The sequence below is a fragment of the Fukomys damarensis genome, unplaced genomic scaffold, assembly GCF_012274545.1.
Source record: "Fukomys damarensis isolate Sample0158 unplaced genomic scaffold, DMR_v1.0_HiC HiC_scaffold_10, whole genome shotgun sequence".
NCBI lineage: Eukaryota > Metazoa > Chordata > Mammalia > Rodentia > Bathyergidae > Fukomys > Fukomys damarensis.
The window spans coordinates 1,631,707-1,652,713 of NW_022900922.1; the positions used below are offsets into that span (position 1 = coordinate 1,631,707).

At 46.9% G+C, this 21,007-nt stretch overlaps 1 protein-coding gene across 9 annotated transcripts in view; it reads right to left on the minus strand.

The window, feature by feature from the left end:
• Window positions 1–21,007, minus strand: part of Sfmbt2 (Scm like with four mbt domains 2) — a 219,667-nt gene that overhangs the window by 9,314 nt on the left and 189,346 nt on the right. For all 9 annotated transcript variants that reach the window (XM_010621393.3, XM_019207097.2, XM_010621390.3 and 6 more), the window contains 4 exons: window positions 10,191–10,366; window positions 6,846–7,012; window positions 6,236–6,499; window positions 5,281–5,409 (listed from right to left, as the gene is read on the minus strand). In XM_010621393.3, coding sequence (XP_010619695.1) covers window positions 5,281–5,409; window positions 6,236–6,499; window positions 6,846–7,012; window positions 10,191–10,366 — 736 coding nt within the window. The remainder of the gene's footprint in view (window positions 1–5,280; window positions 5,410–6,235; window positions 6,500–6,845; window positions 7,013–10,190; window positions 10,367–21,007) is intronic.

The window sequence follows — 21,007 nt, forward strand, 5'->3', positions numbered from 1 at the left end:
CAGAGATCCTCCACCCTATTCTTTATATGGGAAGAATTAACCAAAAACAGTCCCAACAGCCAAGGAGAAGTGGCTCAAAGTGTAGCTTGGCCTGAAGCTGCCAGCTCCTGCCAGCTGCTGCCACCTCTGGGCTCCCTTCTCCTTTTCCATCCCCCCCAAACCATATACACAGAATTCCTAGGTATTAGCATGGTGAGAACGTCATACCCAGAGTAAAATCAAGCCTCTGTTTCCACCCTGCCGGCTGAGAGCAGCCACATTAAGCCACCTATCAGATGTCCTTGCTTGGCGAGGACCACGGGACCTTCAGGGACAGCTCGCCCGCCCACGTCGCACTCCCTGTGCGTGTGCCACCTACCTTCTGCTCCTCCTCTCGATGGGGAGGAGGGGCAGTGTGAACCGAGGCAGCCCTTGGCAAAGGGGAGTTCTGCCGACCTTAGCTCCCTGCGATCGGGAGCCTCTGTCTCGGTTTGAAAGATTTTTGGTTTTTGCTTCAAGAATTATGTAGGTAACATCCCAGTCCCCACAGCTGACTTTAATTTTTATAAATATGCTCCTACAGGACTCAGACTTGCTGGCAGATCGCTTGTATTAAAAAGAATCACCACAGACAACTAATTTTAAAGAAATGAAGTATAAAAATACAACATAGAAGTTGTACTTGACACATGTAAATATTACATTTATTTTGTTTGTTTGTTTGTTGTTTTTGGTACTGGGAATTGAACTCTGAACCTTGCACGTGTGAGGTAGGCAGCGGAAACATTGAGCCAAATCCCCTGCCCCAAGATTACATTTATTTTGATAATAGAGTTCCATTTAAGATTTGGCAGTCCCCTGCACCTCAGACAAAGGACTATTATCAAGGATATATAAAGAACTCAAAACAATCAGTCCCCCCAAATATAAAGACCCGATCCAAAAATGGGCATCCGAAATGAACAGATATTTCTCATACAAAGAAGTGAAAGCAGCAAGAAAATATATCAAAAATGTTCCACATCACTGGTCATTCGAGAGATGCAGATGAAAACAACACTAAGATTCCACCTCACCCCACAAAGAATGGCTGCTATCAAGAAATCACACAATAACAAATGTTGGCGGGGTTGTGGGGAGAAAGGAACCCTCCTCCATTGTTGGTGGGAGTGCAGACTAGTGCAACCACTATGGAAATCAATATGGAGATACCTCAAAGAGCTTGGACTGGAGGTTCCATTTGACCCAGCCATCCCTCTGTTGGGTATCTTTCCAAGAGAACTGAAAGAATCATATCACAGAGAAGTATGTGCACCCATGTTTATAGCGGCACAGTTTGTAATAGCTAAATCTTGGAAACAACCTATTTGCCCATCCGTTGGAAACTGGATAAAGAAGTTGTGGTTTTTCTATAAAATGGAATATTACTCAGCCATAAAGAGCGAGAGAATAGATTCATTCATAGGAAAATGGATACATATTGAAGATATACTCCTAAGTGAAATAAATAAGTCCCACATGTGTAAATACCAAATAGTTTCCCTGGTGTGAATATTCTGCAACAATGCATAAGATTCTAATAAGATTACTGACATTTAGAAATGGGAGGAAAGGAGCTAAAGGAGTAGGGAAGGTTTGATACGTAGGGGAAGAACAAAAAGGGAAAAGAAAAAAATGTGAGAGAATGAAAAGATGAAAATAAAGTGTTTGTAGATGGGGAGGGGAGGAGGGGGTGAAGGGAGGGCAGAGGTAAGGGGAAAAAATGAGAATCAAGACTTGCCATGTAAAGGGACATGATCCCAACAATGAATGTAACTGTACTGTATCCCTAAATGTACCAATAAACTCAATAAAAAAAAAAAAAAAAAAAAAAAAAAAAAAAGATTTGGCAGTCCCTTAATAGAGGTAATCAGGTCTGCAGTAGTAAAAAGGGGAGGGAATAGTCTCAGTCAAAACTAAGCTTGTAAACTAGCCTGAAAATTTTTTTATTAGATCACTAACTTGGGCAGTCTGCTTATAATACAAAAGCAGCCTGCTTCACAAAAGGTGGATAAATGGGCCAATGTTGTTTACAGTCATGTGGGGTCTCTTTTCAGCTATAGATGTGTAGTTTTTACTGCATAATGTATCTGTTTGCAGCACGGAATTACAGAGTGTAGATTTTTTTTAAAGGTTGCCACAATGTTTCAGAAATAAAAGGCATATATGCTGGTAAGGAGAGGTTCATAATTTCTGCAAGTGCCCCTAGTGATTCCAGCAGTCTCTGAATTTATAACACCCAGAGGCGTGAGCACGCACAGCTATTACCCTGTGTGTGCACAAAGCCTGCAAGGTCCTTCTAGTTTATCTAAAAGCCCAGGCTATGCCTGCAGTGACGCATCGGAGGCCTCACCAGATCAGCCTAGGCCAAAGGAATCAGGAAGAACAACTAACTGAAGGTCTGATGGAACAGGAAAGGGCTCGAGTGCCCAAGCGCTGCAGACGGCCCAGCGGGAACAGCTCGTTATTACAACAGCTGAAACTGCCCAGTGTGCAATGTAAAATTGCATGGGATTTGGACTGTATCAATTAAAGCCCACCTATTCTTCCCTCTCGTAAGAGAAAACAAGTTTGAAGGGTGGACCACGTCTGTAACTGGTGCTACAGACGAAGGGAGGCTCCTTACCCATGGCTTCACAGGACACTTGGGAACTCGCCAGTGATGTCCCGCTTCTGTGAAATGTTCTGGGACACTGCTAGAAACTGAGTGTAGGAGGACGTAAAATAGGACTTTGTACAATAGTGTATTAGCCTTTTCCCCAAACCAGCTCTGTCTCGCTTTCTTTTTCTGGGAATCTCTACAAGGTACAATGGTTACCTTTCATTGCATACATGGACTCAAGCCCCAAACCTAATTTGGAAACTCGAAGTGGGAAAATCTGTGCTCTTTGTTCTGGCTCTACCGAAACTATTTCTTAGTTAAAACGGCTTGTGAGCCTAAAACAAAATAAAGCAAAAACAATACTATATGGAACTACATTCTAGAACCCCTTTATGGATATTATAAGGCATCTAACAGGCGCTCACTTGCACGTTTATATAAACAGGTACAAATTAGCATATTAAAGCTGTGTAATAACCATCTGTCATGTATTTGATACAATGCTGGGGGGGGCAGCCCTACTACCCATAAATGGCAGACAGCGAAAATGCTGCGTTAGGCAACGCTTTCCAAGGGATTTCAACCTATTGCTTTACTTTTATTTTCAAGATGGCCAAGTGGCTTCTCAACAAGCCCCGTATCTCCTCAGTTCTAACATGACTTGCGATCCTCTCTTTCCTGTTTGTGTGTTTTACTGAATGGAAAAGGTCATTGCCCATGTTCTTTAGGTCAAAAAGGGCTTCTCCTTGCTGGTCTGCTTTCAGTGTCACCCACGGAGGAGGTGTAGCAAGTATCAGAAAGCTGGGAGGTGACCCTCTGTCTGGCTCCGTTCACTCCTACAGCACGAACTTACTGGGTGTCTGCGAAAGGTTTTGGGGTGGATCAAGTGATCATGTCACCTCCCGGACTTCCCAGATACAGGGTGTGAGAGCTCTGAATGCACTACAGTGCTCTCCTCAGGGACTGCATTGATTTGCTTTGCACAATTCATTACCACACTGATCTGGGGAGAAAAGTTGAGAACTTCCCGGGGTGCATGGGAAACCAGACACTTTGTGGGTTTTTTCCTTCACATTTGATGCGTGAAAAAAATCTTTCTGGACTTTCAGTTTGTTAAGTCTAAAAGCAGACTGGATAAACGTATCTTTAATTTATTATATGGAAAATAATACTTTTTAACATGTGGTCTTTTAAAAGAGAGTAAAAACTGTGGGACCCTGTAAGAAATTTCAACAAATGGTATGTACAGTGTACAGGAAGAAGCACAGGCTTAAACAACTTGAGCCTCTCAGACAAGGCCAGGGAAGAAAGGTGCACAGCAGTCGCTGTGTGGAGTGGCAGCTCCTCCTCTTCTGAATTTAAGGGACCACGAAAGCACAAGCCCTCTCTTCCCGTGGCACATCGTGGTACATCTTACGTCTCAGCTAACTAAGTCACTTCCTCTGCTAGGTTCTGAGCTCCCTTAGGTAGAGATCACGCAGTTATTGTTCACTTGTCACAAGACCGTAGCTTTTCACTCTCTCGTGATGCAAGAAATGAAGACAGGAAGAAATAATCAGGACTAAATGAACACAATGAACAGAGAGTGGCCACTCAACTAAGGTGCAGCAGACACACTTTCCCCTAGTTCTCCCGCAGAGCATAACTAAAACCATTGGACGTTATCTATAAACCAAACAGAAGATTCTGAAAAGTGGAGCACAAAGGGCAGACCGGCTGGGGGCCCCAGGACCTGAGTTCATGACGTGGGGTAAAGCAGTGTTTAGTTTTGTGGTGACTGTGGATCACGCAGTCAAGGCTTAGGAAAGAAAGGAAAAGAAAAAATATGAGAAAAGGAAAAAAATGGAAACAAAGTCTGTGTAAATAGGGAGGCTGGAGGGGGTGAATGGAGGCAGGGGTAAGGGGAAAAATGAGAACCAAGATGCAGCACGTAAAGGTACAAGACCCCCATGATGAATGTAACTGTACCGTACACCTAAAAAGTACCAGTGAACTTAATAAAGAAAAAAATAAGACTTAGAGCAGAAAAACTTGGCAACTCAGGTTTTCCAACAGAGACTCACACGAGGGCCCACTCAGAGCCTTCATTCTATAGCCAGAGGTCTCCAAAGGGGCGGCTTAGCAAGACACAAAGCCTGCAGACAGAAGCGGCTCTGACGGCAAACCCACAGGGAAATCTCACCCAGCCCTGTCTGTAGCAGGTGTAAGGCCCAGCAGGCAGCTCCACCAGGTGCAATCAGGCACCTGAGGCCCCCACCAGGGCAGCACGTGAGAAGGCCAAGCAGACTGAGACCACAGGTTAATACCACTAAGTCCTGCTGGAGCTTGGAATTTGCCCCCTGCCCTGCCGGACAGTAGTGTGAGCTCCCCAGTGTGGGGTCAGTAAAGAGTGAGGGCGGAGCCAGCTCCGACTCCCTCCTGGGCGGGCAGTCCAAGGGGTACTGAGAAGAGCCTCACCGCCATGCTGCCAGTGAGGCCAGTGGGAAGTGGGAACAAGGTTCTAACGGGGTCCTGCGAGAGTGGGGTCTCCCACCCCTGCCCAGCAGTACCCAGGAGGCCTCAAACAGGTGTCACCTACAGGTGGGAGTCACAGTCGATGCAGAAGCCAAAAACGACAGGAGGCTCCTGTAAGATCTGGAGCCTCCGGACACGAACTGTACCTGCTCCTGGAAGATCTTAGCCAAGGGGGCACAGTCTGTCAACTTAATGAACTGCACCACGTCGGTGACTGTCCACTCCAGGGGGTTGCTCTCCAGGACCAGCCTTTCCTCGTCCTCCTGTTTCGTGTCCTGCAGGGGAAGGTGAGCAGGAGACGGTCAGCTGGGGCCTTCCCTGTGCCCTCCAGGCCCCACGCACTGCGTTAGCTGGAGCCACCGCCTGCTTTGCCTGAACAAGCCGCAGTCAGTCTCGCAGCACCTGTCTCAGTAAGTCCTTCTCCTAAGCCTCAGTGACAGCCCAGGGTGCAAGAGCTTCGGCCTACGGACTTCGCCGGGGTCGCTCTCTGGGTGTGGTGACAATGGTGCCAACCACCTTTTCAGGGGTTACCTGTTCCCTGCAGGTGTGGGGAAGGCCGGCGCAGGGGTTTCATATTTGAGGACATCACAGAGGTGCACCATAGAGGAAACACAGCAAAAGGCAAGGGCAGAAACAGGAGACTGGAGATGGAATTCCGGAAGCCTGGTGTCCAGGGGCCCAGAAGAATGGACCGGTCTGTCAAAAAGCCCTGCAGACACTGTCCCAGACCTGCACGTGCCTTTCTCGTGCTCAGTGGCCAGCTCTGCCAGCAGGCGAGACCAGCACCTTCTGCCTCACACTTAGAAACTTCACTGGAGCAGCCGCTACCGTTTTGATATTTTCAAGAGGTTTTCCCAAAATTTTGCCCCAAACTGTAATTCATGTTCTTCTTCGTCTTTTTCCCTCCTGGGGATGGACTCGGAGACATTGCATTAAGCTACACCTCCAGCCATTTTTATTTTAAACCAGAGTCCAGGCTGGGCTTGAACTTGTGATCTTCCTGCCTCAGCCTCCCAGAGCATGGGGACTGCTGGTATGCCTTACCACGCCTGGCTTCATGTTTTTCACAAAGAGGAGTGGCACGCCCCATCCCAAGCTCACCTCTGAGCCCTCAGGCTTGGCAGGTGGGCCCTTGTCCCCCTCCTCGGCAGAGGGAGTAGTGGGCACCAGGCGGCCCCTTCGTGTCCTCTCCGCGGCCGGCCGGCGGGCGGGCTCTGAGCTGCTCCGCAGGGTAGCAGCCCTCCGGGGCCGTGCCGAGGGCACCTCTGCTGAGGAGGTGTCTGTCTGGTCATCTCGGAGCTCAGAGCCGGTCTCCTCGCTGGCGGTGTCATCATCCAGGGCGTCTGCATCCTCCTCCTCACTTTCCTGGGAAGAAGAGAACTGTGCTGAGGACGGGGCCGCACAGAAGGGACACGGGTGGACACGGTGGCCTGGCCCACAGCCATGCAGCGGGCTCGGATCCCAGCTCCTCCTCCTCCCGGTGCTTCTCTAGGAGGCCTCTGAGGGCTCTGTGATGGTCCCCGCCACAGGCCTAAGCCTTTCTAAGCCAGAGCAGCTGAACACACGACGTTCATGGGAGGAGGGGCTCCTTAATTCACGCTCTGAGCTGTTCTGCAAGCAGACTTCACCTGTGGCCTCTCGTGCGGCAGCCTCTGGCTGCAAGGGCCGAATGTCCAAAGTCAGGGTCAGGAATGCTGTGGACGGAACTTACCTCCCCAGAGCCTGCTGCAAAGTCCATGGTTGAAGACCTCCGTTTCTTCTGCACAAAGATGGATTTTCGTCGCTTTCTTCTTCTTGATGGTTTAGGATGTCCACTTTCAATGTTGCTTTCCCCGATTGGAGGCTTAATGATCTTCTTTCTCTTTCCATAATAATAAGCTACGGGGAGAAGGATGATTTAAAAATGTTTAGGCTAAACACACACGTATGTAGATAAAGACAGAGGACAGGAGGGGAGGAAAGAGGAGGGAAAAAACTGGCAGCAGTGGTTCTTTCCTTTTGGACAGTGTACCTACAGCATCTCATTTGTACCTCGGGAACATGGTCGACAACAGTGCGCAGAGAAAACATCTCTCTGGGGCTTCAAGGTTAGAAGGCATTAAGGACTTTGTGTCCTCCCGGCACTCAAGTGTTGAAGACCTCATCCCAGAATGAGGTACCAGAAGAGGGGCCTTGCAGGAGCCAATGAATGCTGAATGAGATTGTAAAGGTAGGGCCCTAGCCTCACAGGACCAGTGCCCTTATGGGAAGAGGAAGAGGCCCCAGGATGTGCACACACAGCGAATGCCTCACGTGAGGACACAGCCAGGAGGCAGGTGCCTGCAAGGAAGGAACGTTCCAGAAACCTAACCTGCTGACACTTCAGGCTGCAGGCCTCAGAGCTGCGGGCAACGAACATCTGTTGCGTAAGCCACCAGGCCTCTGGGGTATCCTATCATGGCAGCCAAAGCAGACAGGTAAAAGGAGTCAAAGGTGCTTACTGGAAGTTCATCTTCTCCCTTTCCTGCTCCCCAAAAACCGCAGACAGAGGTAAGCAATTACTTCACTGGAGTCAGCTGACACTTACTCCCAAGTCTGAACTTGAATTGTCAGTCAACAGGCACCTTGGTTACATTCACAGTGTCGTGACAGAGTCTCCCACCTCCTGATCTCACCAAGACAAACTAACATCCTAAGCGCAACAGCTGCATTCACGTTCAAACAGCCTTCTTTCTGTACTAAGACAGGTGAACTCTTCTGTCTTCCTATTCAGGGGAAACTCAGTACTTCTGAATTTCACGGCAGAGACACATGTATTTATCAACATTTACAGCACTCTTGAAAATTATTACCAATTCTTAAGAATGATTAATGTTTTCCTAAATTAAATATACACTCAACTAATTAAAGCACTAAGAGGGATCCAGGATTCAATTACGATGGTGATCAAGACGGCTTACTGCCAGAAAGTCCCACTGTCCCAGTGGGATGTCACCATCCCGTGAAAGAACCAAATGCAAGGACTGGGGATTTAGCTCAGTGGGGCTGCGCCTTCCTCGCAAGCGCAAGGTCCTGAGTTCGATCCCCAGTACCAGGGAAAAGAGCCAAATGCAGCTGAGGAATCCTTACCAATGGATGAAGTGAGCCAAACAAGACGATCACAAGATATTGAACCACTCAGCTCCCTGGTGACAGTGGCTGCCCCACACCACGCCATGTACCCCGTCCAGCCAAGCCTCTAGCTTTGTCACACAGATCAGGCTCCTGACATTCCTGGGCTTCAGTTTGCTCATCTGGAAGATGACACCACCACGACCAAGGGGCACAGATCTCCTTCCAGTCTAGACTTCTCTGCTCTGACATCTCTCACTTGCAGTGGGCTGAAAGGAACATGTTCACAAAAACTGTCCGGAAAGTACAGGGGAGCGGCCTGGGGGCTCAAAGAAAGCATCCCTGCTCTCCTTCCTGAGGCTTCAGGGCGGAGGGGGCCTGGAACAGCTTCCCAGTCCCAGCTGTAGTGGGACCACGCTCTTGGTTGAGCGGGACAGACACTGCTTCACTGTCACCTCCAGCTATGGTGTGAGTGACTGAGCCTGGGCTTGCACCCAGAGCCCCCAGTGGACAAGACAAAGGTGGCACAGTCTGGGCTTCAGAAATTGGCAGCCAGAAATCAGAACTGGGTTCACTAAATGCAACCAGAGCTTGGCACACCTTTCAAGCCCTAGCATTAGATGGGTGGTCCCTGCCTGTACTTTTCCAGAACCCACCCAAACAGTGTTCTGCTATCTGCCCACTACAGCTCAGGCTGAATCTGCAGCAATAGCTGCTCTACAGGGACCATGAGGACCTTAGGAATTTTGAGTTTTCTAAACCCAGATCCAGAATGACCTCTGAGCTCATTTCAGCTGCCTATAATTGAGATAACAAGGCGGCTCTTTCTCTCTAATTAGTCAGACGAAGCTTGGCTCCCAATCAAGTTGGTCTCTATGCAGGAGCAGCTGGTGCCCAGTGAACCCCTACCCTGGCCAAGGTGATGTGGGAAGGAGTTCTTCAAGAAGCGGTGACATAAACACACCCACGGCTCTCAGCTGAGACCACACCACTGTGCCGACTGAAACGGGGAACACCTGACGGACAGAGTAGCCGACGTTTAGCAGTAGTGGGAGTGGAAGGTGGGCTAGGGTGTGCAAGTCTGCACAGACAGAAACAGACAAAACAGCAGGAAAGTCACAACCTGAACACCGGCCTAAGTACATCTGGATACCTGGTTCCACCACGCCAGCTGACAAACGCCAGAAGGCTCACAGAGCACTGACCACGAGCCGTGGCAGTGCCAACTTCCAGGTCACTGCCCTGGGATGAGACAATTGAGGACAGATGTAGGGAGATCATAAGTTGTGGACCTGAGTTTTCAGAGCTCAAGACATCAGAGGTGGGGCACGTGGAGTGGCTGTCCAGGAGGAGAGGAAAGTGGTAAGAACGGAGGAAGGGCAGGGAAACAGCCCAAGGCAGCCACGCGACAGAGCGGAGGTGGCACGTCCCGAAGGTTGGCAGGGTAGGGGCCGCTGCTGGGTCATCTTGCAGTGGACAAACTAAGGCAGCTGGGACCAAAAAAAAAAGGGATGGGTGCTTCTGCATGAATCCTCTAATGTTCTGAGAGTTCTGAGGGCTGCATCTGTGCAGGGCAGACGCCCTGGCAAGGGTGTGGCAAGAAAGGCAACGGAAGAATCACTACAACTGCTCGGTGTAAAGAAGGAAGTGAGTACAAGGTCCCAACTACTGCGTCACCTTCTTCCAGCCACGTGGCTTTGGGGTCAAAGCCCCTGCAATTCATGACAGTGAGCTTACGGCAATCTCCTCTCGCCCTCTACAGAGCCCGCTATTGATGATCATCCTATTTGCAATCAGTCCTTCCTTTCCTTATGCCTAAAAGACACACAGGGATCTGCCACAACAAATATTAAAGAATTCTCCAGAGCAATTCCTCTGAAAAACTCCTCCAAAGGTTAAAAACAAACATGGGCACTGCAGGTCAGGCCTGCCGCGCTTGCTGTTCTCTTCCATCACTCGTACTTACTGTATTTGGTTTTGGTGTGGATGGAGCAGTTCTCCGGGCAGTTTTCAGAAATCAGCACAGGACTAAACAAGTTTGGACAGCATTCTAGCTTGGCACACACACGCTGGCAGAAGTTGGCGACCTGGTCAGAGGTTCGCACGATCTTGACCACAGCTCTGTACGTTTTGCCTCTGTACCTACGAAGTAAGAAAGGGAAAACAACAGCGAGATTAAATTATTATTCAGACTCATTCTATATAGCATACTCCAAAAGCAATGACTTCGTTTACTAACAACAAAGCGTACTGTGACCTTCTCACTTTATATGTTGTAGACTTCCTTATAATCTCACAAAAATATTTTTAAGAAAGGCAAACTCCAATATGCAAAACATGTAATCCACAGTGCTAATTCACTTCAGTAAAGATTCCAGTTTGCAAGTTCTCTCCGTGCTGCCTGTAATCCTATACCAGGTATTAAGAGAGCATGGTACTTATCCAAAAGGAATGCCTCTCAAAATGAGACTAATGCAACCCGTCAGGTGTTTTCCTGCCCTCGTATTTCACTTCTGGAAATCAGAAGTACATGGGGATCACGATTCTGCTTTGAAAAACTGTTCAGACTCAGAACACTGGAACAACAGTCCTACTGCTGGGGCTGGGATGACTTCCATTGCTCTACGTGGTGTCTGTGCAGAGTGGTGACAGGTAAACGAGGTCACCTTGAAAACGAGAGACACAAAATGGATTTTCTAAGAGAGAGAAAAACCCCAAACCACAACCGCGGCACAGCCGTATGAGATGAACAGACTGCAGCAGGGCTCCTGGCACTGCAGACCCCGGCGGGGAGCCAGAGGCTCTCTCGAGTGCTCACGGAACCCTAACGGACCTCCAGTGAACTAGTGACAGTCACGGAAAAAAGCGTCTGTAAATTGGGAGCATCAAGGAGCAGTGTCAAGTGGCAAAGTCCTGTCCTCTCTGGGATGCACAGTGCCAGCCAGTGCTGTGAACGGAAACTGCTCCTACAGCCTTGCTTTTGGTTTTCTCTTTACAGAGCTGTGCATCTGGCTTTTTCTGAACATGCACACCTTCAGCAACTCCTCAGCAACCGCAGTCTTGACGGAGTGCGAGTCAGTGGGAAGGTCACGGGGCAGTTCAGAGAACACGCACAGGAATAGACAGGCGTTTGTATGAATCCTTATTTCTTACTCCATTGAGAGTTTCAGAAAGTGACAGTCTTCACTTACAAGTAAGGAATAATACAATGTGTCTCTCCAGTTTAAAACAAAACAAGTGGAAAAAAAACAAGGTTAATTTAACCAAGGGACCTACCTCACTTAAGAGACCTTCACTTTTGATATGGAACGAACTGTGCTCACCCAAGTCACAGGTTAAAGCCCCAACCCCAACATGGCTGCATTTGGAAATGGGGGTTACAAGGAAGCGAAGGCCAGGCCCTGGGAAGAGGAAGAAGAGACAGCAGAGACAGGAGCGCAGACGGCAGACCACGTGAGGACACCGCGAGACGACAGCCACTCACGCAGCAGGAGGGAGGCCGCAGAGACGCCAGCCCTAGGAGCACCTTGATCTCGGACTTGCACCCTCCAGCCTTGGGAAGGGACCAGTGCCTGCTGCTAAGGCTGCTCAGTCTTCTCCCATGGAAGGAAGCCTGGGCTGATTAACGCGAGTCCCCTGTCTCGAACAGGCAAGGGAAGGGCAAGGACGGGATCCAAAGACAGTGCTTCGCCAACAAGGCTTTCTCCTTGACCATTGTGCTGTTCAGTTACTTCTTTTTTGGTTTGCGTTTTGTGATGAACCTCTGAGGTCATCCTTAAGTATTTTTCTCTTCTTTTAGGGAGAAGATGAGTTATGTGAAGGGTACTGTAGTTATCCCAAAACTTTTCAAGATACCAACAGAATGAGACCTAGTACCTCAAAACACTTCTTAGACTGACCCCTGATGAACTGATCTGGTGGTACAGAAATCCTAAAAATACAACTAACAGGGCTTACAGAGAGAGATGGCTGCTTTACTGTCGGGATGTTTAAATATCAATCTCTTGCCATCTTTCCTGAGACCTGGTTGAAATAGAAGAAAGAGCCATTCATGTTGTTTAAGTGTAAGTACCAAGGCCCAGCACTGCAGCACACGTTTGTAATCCCAGCACTCTGGGAGCCTAAGGCAGCGGGATGCTTAAGTGCAAGCCCAGCCTGGACAATTTACCAACTTAGCAAAAGGCCCTGGGTTCAACTCCCACTGCTGCCCTCCCTCAAAAAAAGAGCGTAACTGAGAAAATAAAAATGAGCTGCACAGTCCAAGAAGACAGAGAATAAAGAGTGAGAACGCGTTTAAGAAGAAACGTGCAATGAAGTCATCACCACAGAAAGCAGAACGGGTGGTTGTGTTAAAAAGAGGTCATGAAGTTTTTATCCAAGTATCTATGGCAATATGACACAAAGACTGGCCAAAACAATGAACCCTTGGAAAATAAATTTCAACCACCTTTCAATACTTTTTTAAACCTATCACAGGTGCAAAACAATGACAAACTTTCCTGTTGGAACCAGATCATAGGTCTTTGTTTAGTTCGTGATCACTAAACTGGAAGCCAGTGCCACGTGGGTGGTATGAAGCTATGCCTCCCATGTGTGTGTGTGTTCTCATTTTTGAGCTAAAAACTTGAAAACTTTCATTTTGCAGAGAGACAGCAGGCAGTAGTAGTTCTGGAAGACAACGCCTTCAATTTCTGGAAAACCAAGGACGATCAGGAAAGAATGACCTTCCCAGGTGAGCCACAAATGCCAACCAGGGAGGCGAGCACTGAAACCTCCCTCTAATCTACCCTTTCCCACGCACATCCATTCGGTCCAAACAGGACACAACAGGGATGCCAGGCAATTAATTTGAGCCGATATCAGTACAACAAAGGGGGACGCCACCTACTGTAATCTGTAGGTAAAACATTCAGCTCAAAAACGTGATCTGGTTCACAAACAATAACCTGATTAGTGGTGGAAATAAACAGGAAAAACTACTATTGAGTGAATTGTAACGTGTTTAAAATGTCTGTAGAGACTGAAAAAATACATTTTACCTAATAAATCATTTTTTAAAAGTCCCAACAGCAAAATAATAATGAATTCTAACTTGAAAAAAGTACTTTGTATTAATTCACCGCTCATTCATGTCCCAGAACCTCTGCCCTTTCTTTTCTTCATTTCTCTGATGTACCCAGCTTGACTTTCTGTGTAGTTAGAACTAAAAAGCAATGCTTTGTAGATAAAATCATGCTTTAAATCCTCTATCCTTGCCCAACTGTTGATTTTCCTAGAACCCCTTCTGACCCTATGTGTAAAAACTTTCCTGCTTTTGGCTCACAGCAAAACCAGCACAGCTCTGTGAACACTGCCTCATGTTGTGGAAAATGCAGTTAAAATACTGTCTGGGTCCGCTTTTCTTGCAATTTCATCCACTGCACATTTGTTGGTCCTAAGGAACTGCTTAAAAGCACCCAATATCAAGATTCTCACTTAAAAAAGGTAACAATACATTTTTGAGGATATGCTCCTAAATGAAATAAGTCACACGTGTGTAAATACTGAATAGTTTCTCTGGTGTGAAAAACTGTAATAGTACATAAGATCCTAATGGGATGACAATGTGAAATAGGAAGAAAAGGGCTAAAGGTGTAGGGAAAGTGGGAAGGGTAGGGGAAAGGTAATAAGGGAAAAGAAAAAAATATGAGGAAATGAAAACATGGAAATAAAGTGTTTGTAAATGGGGAGGGGAGGACGGGTGAAGAGAGGGCAGGGACAAGGGGAAAAAACGAGAACCAAGACCTGTCATGTAAAGGTACAGGATCCCAATGATGAATGTAACTGTACTGTATACCTAAAATGCACCAATAAACTCAATTAAAAAAAAGTAACAAGACATCGTTTAAAAGGAAAGTCTTGAAAGCCAGATTAGATGTCAAACCGTGGAAGTAGAACAACCTTCAACTCAGATAGCACCTAGGTACCACGACACTTCAGAGGGACTGCTTTCTGTGGGAAATGGGAAGAGGATGGCTTTGTTTTCCTTCCTAGTTTGGGGTGACTCACTGGAAGCAAATGTTTTAGTAAAGCTTTTCATAATGAGGAAAAGCCCATTTAAACATATGAAAATGAGATGTATGGCACAATTTTAAAATAGCAGTGACATGTTTTCATCTTGTCCTCCCTGCACGATTCCACTGGAAGGACTGACCCAGGAGGGTGCAGGGGCTGGGTGGTGGGGTCTCTTGTCACAGTGGCTGGCAGACAGCTTCCAGCTGCAGCCCCGAGAGTCAGCCTTAGCTGCCAAAGCCACCTTGGCCTGGCCTTTCCCAGGATGGTTCTTACCCAGCAACTGGAGGAGAGGGGTGAAAGGGCTGGTCTCATGGGCACAACTTGGAATAACCTCGATGGGCCTTCCTAACCCAGAGCTGTCCGGGCAGGGACCGCTGCAGGGGTTCAATGCAGGTTTGTCGCCCTCCTGCCAGTCCTGCTGCTACCTCTCCTCTCCAGGGCGGCTGGCCTGAGGGTCATCCTGTTCTTGGGCTGGGGCAGTATATGGGGAGGGTGGGAGAGGCTGAGGACGCTGTGGTGATGCAGGGCCCTGGTGAAACACGTATCCCGAAGCCAGCAGAGCCAGCTTTCCCACCGTCGTGGTAGAGATACAAACAGGGGAAAGGAAAGGGCAGGATGGAGCGGGCCTGTTGTACCAAGCCTGTGGGTAGGCAGAAAGGGGCTGACGAGGCCGGCCTGGAGCTGCTGTCATTGCAGAAGCCAGCTGGTAAAATGTACCACTGACTGGCATCTGGGAGCCTCCGAAACCACCAGGGCGTTTGCTGTGATTACACCGTGCAGACCGCGTGGTGCACTGGGCCCGCTTTCCTGCTAGAGCTCTGGCACCTGGCATCTGACAAGAACTCTGGGCTGGACTGCTCTGCTCAGAAACACCACCCAGGTAGCCTCACGATTTTGTTGCTGGAGAAGGAGTGGGTGCTGCCATGTGTCCCCCAGGGAGAGACGGCAGCCCAGGACGCAGCCTGCACGTGGAGATTCTTCCAGACAGACCGCCTGTGTTTACTTGCCTTACGATGCCACTGCATACAAACTGGCCGCTATGCTGAATCCTGTCATTATTTGTAGCAAGTCTCTGAGCCAGAGGTGGGCTTGAGAATTCCTGACCCAAAAGATAGAGAAATAAATACTGTGGCCAGGGCTGTAGCTCAGTAGCACCACGCCTGCCTCGCAAGCGCAAAGTCCCGAATTCAATCCCCAGTACAAAGAAAGAAAGAAAGCAAAGAAAGGTGTGTTTCTCTACATGCCTGCATAGACACAGAGCACAGCTATGTGTACGCAGGTGGACATGTGAACACAAGTCCCCACTTCCGCCCACTGAGCCCGGTAGTAGCTCATGTCAGGACTTAGGCTCTCAAAAGCATGCTCACCCTGCCAAAAAAATCACAAGAGCCCCAGGAAAACCAAGGCTCCTGGCGAAATGGCTAATTCCAGGACTAGGGCTGGGAAAGGAGATGAGTTCGGAACACATCGAATCAGAAAGAGGAAAAAAAAAAATCAAAGAATGACAGAGACACATGAAAGAGCCCAAGCAGCCAGCTCCGTGAGGACCGCCGTACACGAATCTGCTCTGGGCAGCTGCCACGCCCAGAAGAGTGTCAAGCAGTCCATCCTGAATCCGCTCTCCAGAGCTGCTTCTTATGTTGGTGAAGACGAAAAGACCACTCATATCCACATAAACACATTACCAAGAGCCTTCTTTTTTTCTCCTCCAGTCCAACTTCCCTTTCTCAGAGGAATCCCTGCTTTCTCCCCTCTGCCTCACCTTGCTAAGGTAGCTACAGAGGTCCTGAATTCTAACTGCCTTTTTTAGCGCTCCTCACTGAACAGTCCCATCTGCAAATCAATCCTCTTTGTTCTCCTGCTGATGGTGTCTGTGACAGCTCAATTTGCAAGATCCCAGACCCAGAACCTAAGTTTTTTCCTCCCTGGCCTTTCAATGTTTTTCTTCTAACCAATGAAAGAATTCACTGCCATGTGTGAGTGCTGAAGTACAAGGAGACAGAGGAAGGGAACAAAAGGAGAGCTAGAAAGTCTGGTCCCTTCTTCAGTAGATTAAAATTGGAGAGAACAAAATCAGAATGGATTCTGAGGCAAAAAAGAAATGTTAATGATCCATTCATAACTAAAAGCAGTCCAAACAGAGTAACATCAATGGGACCTAAAATGCAATCATTCATCTTCAAAATGATGCCTATCAGGACCACGAAGCAAAATCTCATCAGGTGCTGTCGGTGGTGAGGGAGTGGGGGGTCAAATTTCCTATTCTTAAGCTGAGTTCACATCCTCAAAGACTGGAGGAAGAAGTAAAAGAGAAACCAAGGGACTCTAATGACCTCATGCAAACAGGAAAGCTCTGCTCGCTGCAAGGAAAACATTTTTCATAGCAGAGCCAGGAAGACATGTTTAGATCTTTCTTCAAAAGAAAGCTTTTACTTCATTGGTCTCATCTTCATCATCACCCTACTCTAAGGGTGGTATAACAGCTCACTGCCCATCGGTCTCATGACACTTAATGACTCTGAAATCTCTCTCTTTCCTTTTACTTCCTTTGTTTCAAGAGGAACTATGCACAATAAACAAACTATTGTGTTTACCTTAGGAGAGACACCACTTCTCTGGAGCGTTCTAAACTGCTCTGCCTTTCAACCAGGGACTCCACACCATCCCGTGACGAATTTAAGCGCAAAGAGAAATGGCGTTCTCTCCCCCATCAGGTTGGCCCACCTGCTTGCTCAAGTCTGCTGCACCCCTTTCAGGACAGCGAATCCCACTCATCCGAGCAAGGCAGACAAAGGAACACGCAAAATCTGTCTCAGCAAAGATCTCTCCATTGGAAATCCTTTTCCATATTAATCACTTATAGCCAAATATTACATCGTATTGTTCCAAAAATATGGGCTTGAGCAAAAGACAAAAATGAAACCAAACCAAAGCAAACCAAAAACCAAACAAACAAAATGCAAAGAAGTGAGGAAGCAGCTACCGGGCATGGTGATGTGAACCTGTGACCCCAGCACTCGAGCAGGAGGATCGGATCGCGAGTTCAAGCCCAGCTTGGGCAACTGAGCAACTTAACAAGACCCCGTCTCAACATTTAAAAAAAGAAAAAAAAGCGGTGGGCAGAGTAAACAAAAGCACATACAAAATTAGCCATTGCTCATTAAAAAGAAACCAAAATATTTCCAGAGAGCTCAGCGAGTCTTACCTAAAAGGATGTGTATCTGATTTTATCTCCCTGTCTCCACCTAACTGATACCGAAGTCTAATTGCTTTGAGGTTAGGTATTCTGAGTACCCGAAACAAAGGACTGGGAAATCCGTTAGACCGTCACCTGGCCTTCATGGTGAACACGAAAGCTGTTCAAAGATGGGCTAACATTCTTTTCCTCCATGAAGATTTTATAACACACTTGACAAACATTTTTTTTTTTTTTTGCTACTGGGGATAGAACTTGGGACCTTACAGGCAGCAGAACCACTAAGCTAAATCCCCAGCCCTTGACAAACATATTTAAATGCCTCTAGGTGCAGAGTTGGACTTTTTAAAATTTCTCTATGGGACAACATAAATTCCTTCTCCAGAAATTTAAGATAATGTAGGTCAATTTAGAATACCTGAAGTCATCAGAGAGAAAAACTTAAACGAACAACATTAGAATCCACCTTTTCTTTGCACTAGTTAGGACATCTTTGTTTTTTGATACGTATTGAGGACAGATGACATGATACAACCTTACCTGTTGTTCAAATATTGCAATGATTTCCCTAGTAGTGTGAAAGGTATCGTCATTGGGACAACTTAAATGATCATGTTAGTTTTATTATATTTACCAATCAAAACCTTTTCAAAGGCACCTTTAATCTGAAAAGTAAATGGGTCTTTATTCTTTATTTATTTGTTTGCTTGCTTATTTATTTTTGCGGTACAGGGGATCGAACTCAGAACCTTGCGCTTTCGAGGCAGGTGCAGCACCACTGAGCTAAATCCCCAGCCCATGGGTCTTTATTCTTTAGAAAACAATTCGGTGGGTGAGACCAACCCCACTTCCCCGTGGACAATCTCAAGGCCTTCATTTCCTGAAGACACAACTCAGCTCCCACAACAGCCAAGGCCACTTTATGCCCTTAATGTTAATTTATTATCCCCTTACTCTGTTAATTTATTCATGAACAAAAGTATTTCTACCTTTCAGTAAATGGGAAGAAGACAGTTCCGTTGCCTCCCATTTACACCCAAGAAAATAGCAAAGTTGTCATCATCTAAAAAGTCGTCTCCTTTCCATCAGAGGGAAAGAGGTGACTCAACGCCCAGGACTGTCATGGGAAGGCTCCTGCTCACTGTCAACCTGTCATCATTAGCGGCTGCTCGGAGCTGCTACCTGTGATCTAGCACAGCTGAAACCCTGTGCAGACAGACGTCGCCTCATTATAAGTTGCTGTGTAAGACTTTGCCTCAGAACATCCTGTCATCTCTGATATCACAGGCAATATGTTGCCTTTACAATTCAGCAGGGCTGGATTTCATTGTGTCTGTTTTCATTGTATCAGGCTGGATTTAATAAAACTCTGATCGACCTGGTAACATGACAATAAGTGCAAACACTGACAAAATGAACTCTCTCTCCGTCATTCTGGTATCTGGAGCAAGTTACTTGCTGATTTAGGAGGAGAGCTTTTAATGGGATTTAAGATTTCGGTCTTTTCACTGTTTCCGCATCTCTTAGGTATATCTGGGCTCTACCGAACTGAACTAGAAAGTTTTAAACTAAGAAGGGCTTGTCCGTATCAACTCTCATTCAAGATTTCTGCCACCGCTGCCAACAAAGCCTTAGAAGAAAACACTCGACTACAGCTGATGATCTCTCCCTTAAGTGAGACAGGTATGGAATATTAGACAGGAAAACAGGTGTTTTTGCTTTTGTTCCTGCGCTACACAGGAGGCTCGTTTAAGTACTCCTTGAGAACGAAGGGAATGATAATATGTAGGAACACCTTTTAGTGCTACTAAATACTATATACAAAAAATCAGCTCTTTATTTATGAATTCTCCGTCTGTGATTCTGCAGAATATCATCAGACTTGAAATGACTTTCACAGAATCTAGAAGTGCAGAGCTGCTATAGAAAGATATCAGGATCACTGCATGGGTTACTCAAGATGAATGATGTCTAGTAGCAGCCTGATGTCTCACTGTCTGTCACGCGCCATTATTTCCGGGTTCTTCATGCCCTGCATGAATTCCGGATATGAGTCCGCCGGTGACGGTGGTTCACGCCTGCGCAGATGAGGCACTTGGTTCGTCAGAATGATGCAGGCCGGCATTGACCAATAGAAATGGGCCTCGCCACCCGAGAGGCTATAAAAGGCAGGCTCGCATCCGGCTCGGGGTCTTTCTGCCATTTTGAAGAATGTAGAAGAAACTCCAATAAAGCGTGCATCAGAAGAATCCTGAGTGTTGCGTGCTCCTTGCTGGCGAGGTGCGCGCGACAACTGTCTCCACTTGATACCAGGAGGAGTCAACCAACCACACTGGAAAAAGCTACTGGTCATTAAGAGTTCCCCTGATTTTCAGTATGAACAGGACTGGTGCATTCTTTAAGGAAAACTTCAGATACACTCCGGCCGTGAATTAAAAAGCACCACTTTAGCTGGGCATGGTGGCGCACACCTGTAATCTGGCACTTGGGAGGCTGAGGCAGGAGGATCACATTGAATTCGAGGCAAGCCTGGGCTAAAAAGTGAGTTCAAGAACAGCCTGAACCACATAGCAAGACCCTGTCTCAACAAAACAAAAACAAACAAAAAGCACACCACCTCCTAAATGTTATGTAGAAATGATAATCTAAGACACTAATATAAAAGAAGTCAGCTGGGGATTTAGCTCAGGGGTGCCACGCCTGCCTTGCAAGCACGAGGTCCTGAGTGCAATCCCTGGTACGCCCCCCTAAAACAAAAAGTCAACCAGCAACACCTTTCCTATTGGAAAACCATAAATGAACATGGAAAGAAAGCCCTTCCGAACAACAAGTAATGATTTAACATGTTTGAGAAACAGATCCTTCCCTATGTATCTCTTCAACAGCCAAGTTCTACCATATTGATTACAGTTCCTGTTTTGCAGAGGTCAAAAAACTTAAAGCAAAAATATTTTCAACTTTCCAGTTAGCCTATTTTAAAAATAAAAGAAGAAAGTTACTGGATGCTAGCTATGTCAAGCCAGAGCCCAATGTCTTTTATTCACAATTCCAACCAAACAGATATATAGTTTCCTTTTATCTTTTAAAACTCTCAAATCCCAGAACAGAGAACCTTTGTATTTGGCAAAATACATTACTCTTCTTACATACCATTGTTTTAGTGGTATTGAGGAGTGGACCCAGAGCTTTTGCACTGAGCTACAGCCCCAGGCCCTTAAAGTTCTGTTTGTTTGTTTGTTTTCTGAGACAGGGTCTCAACTAAGTTGCCCAGGGGGACTCAAACTTGTGATCTTTCTGCCTCAGCTTCCCAAAGAGCTGAGGTTGCAGGCATAGGCCACCAGGCCCAGCCGACATTATCAAATATTAAGGGCTGTTATTAAACATACTTGGCATGATGATAAGAGAGATCCTTTCCTTATCACGTTTTCTCCATGCAAATAAACCATCTATCGGCTGAGAAACACAGTAAGGTTATAATCTGAATGTCTATTATGAAAGAGTGTTGCTGAGCAAATCTTTATTTTACAGTAGGG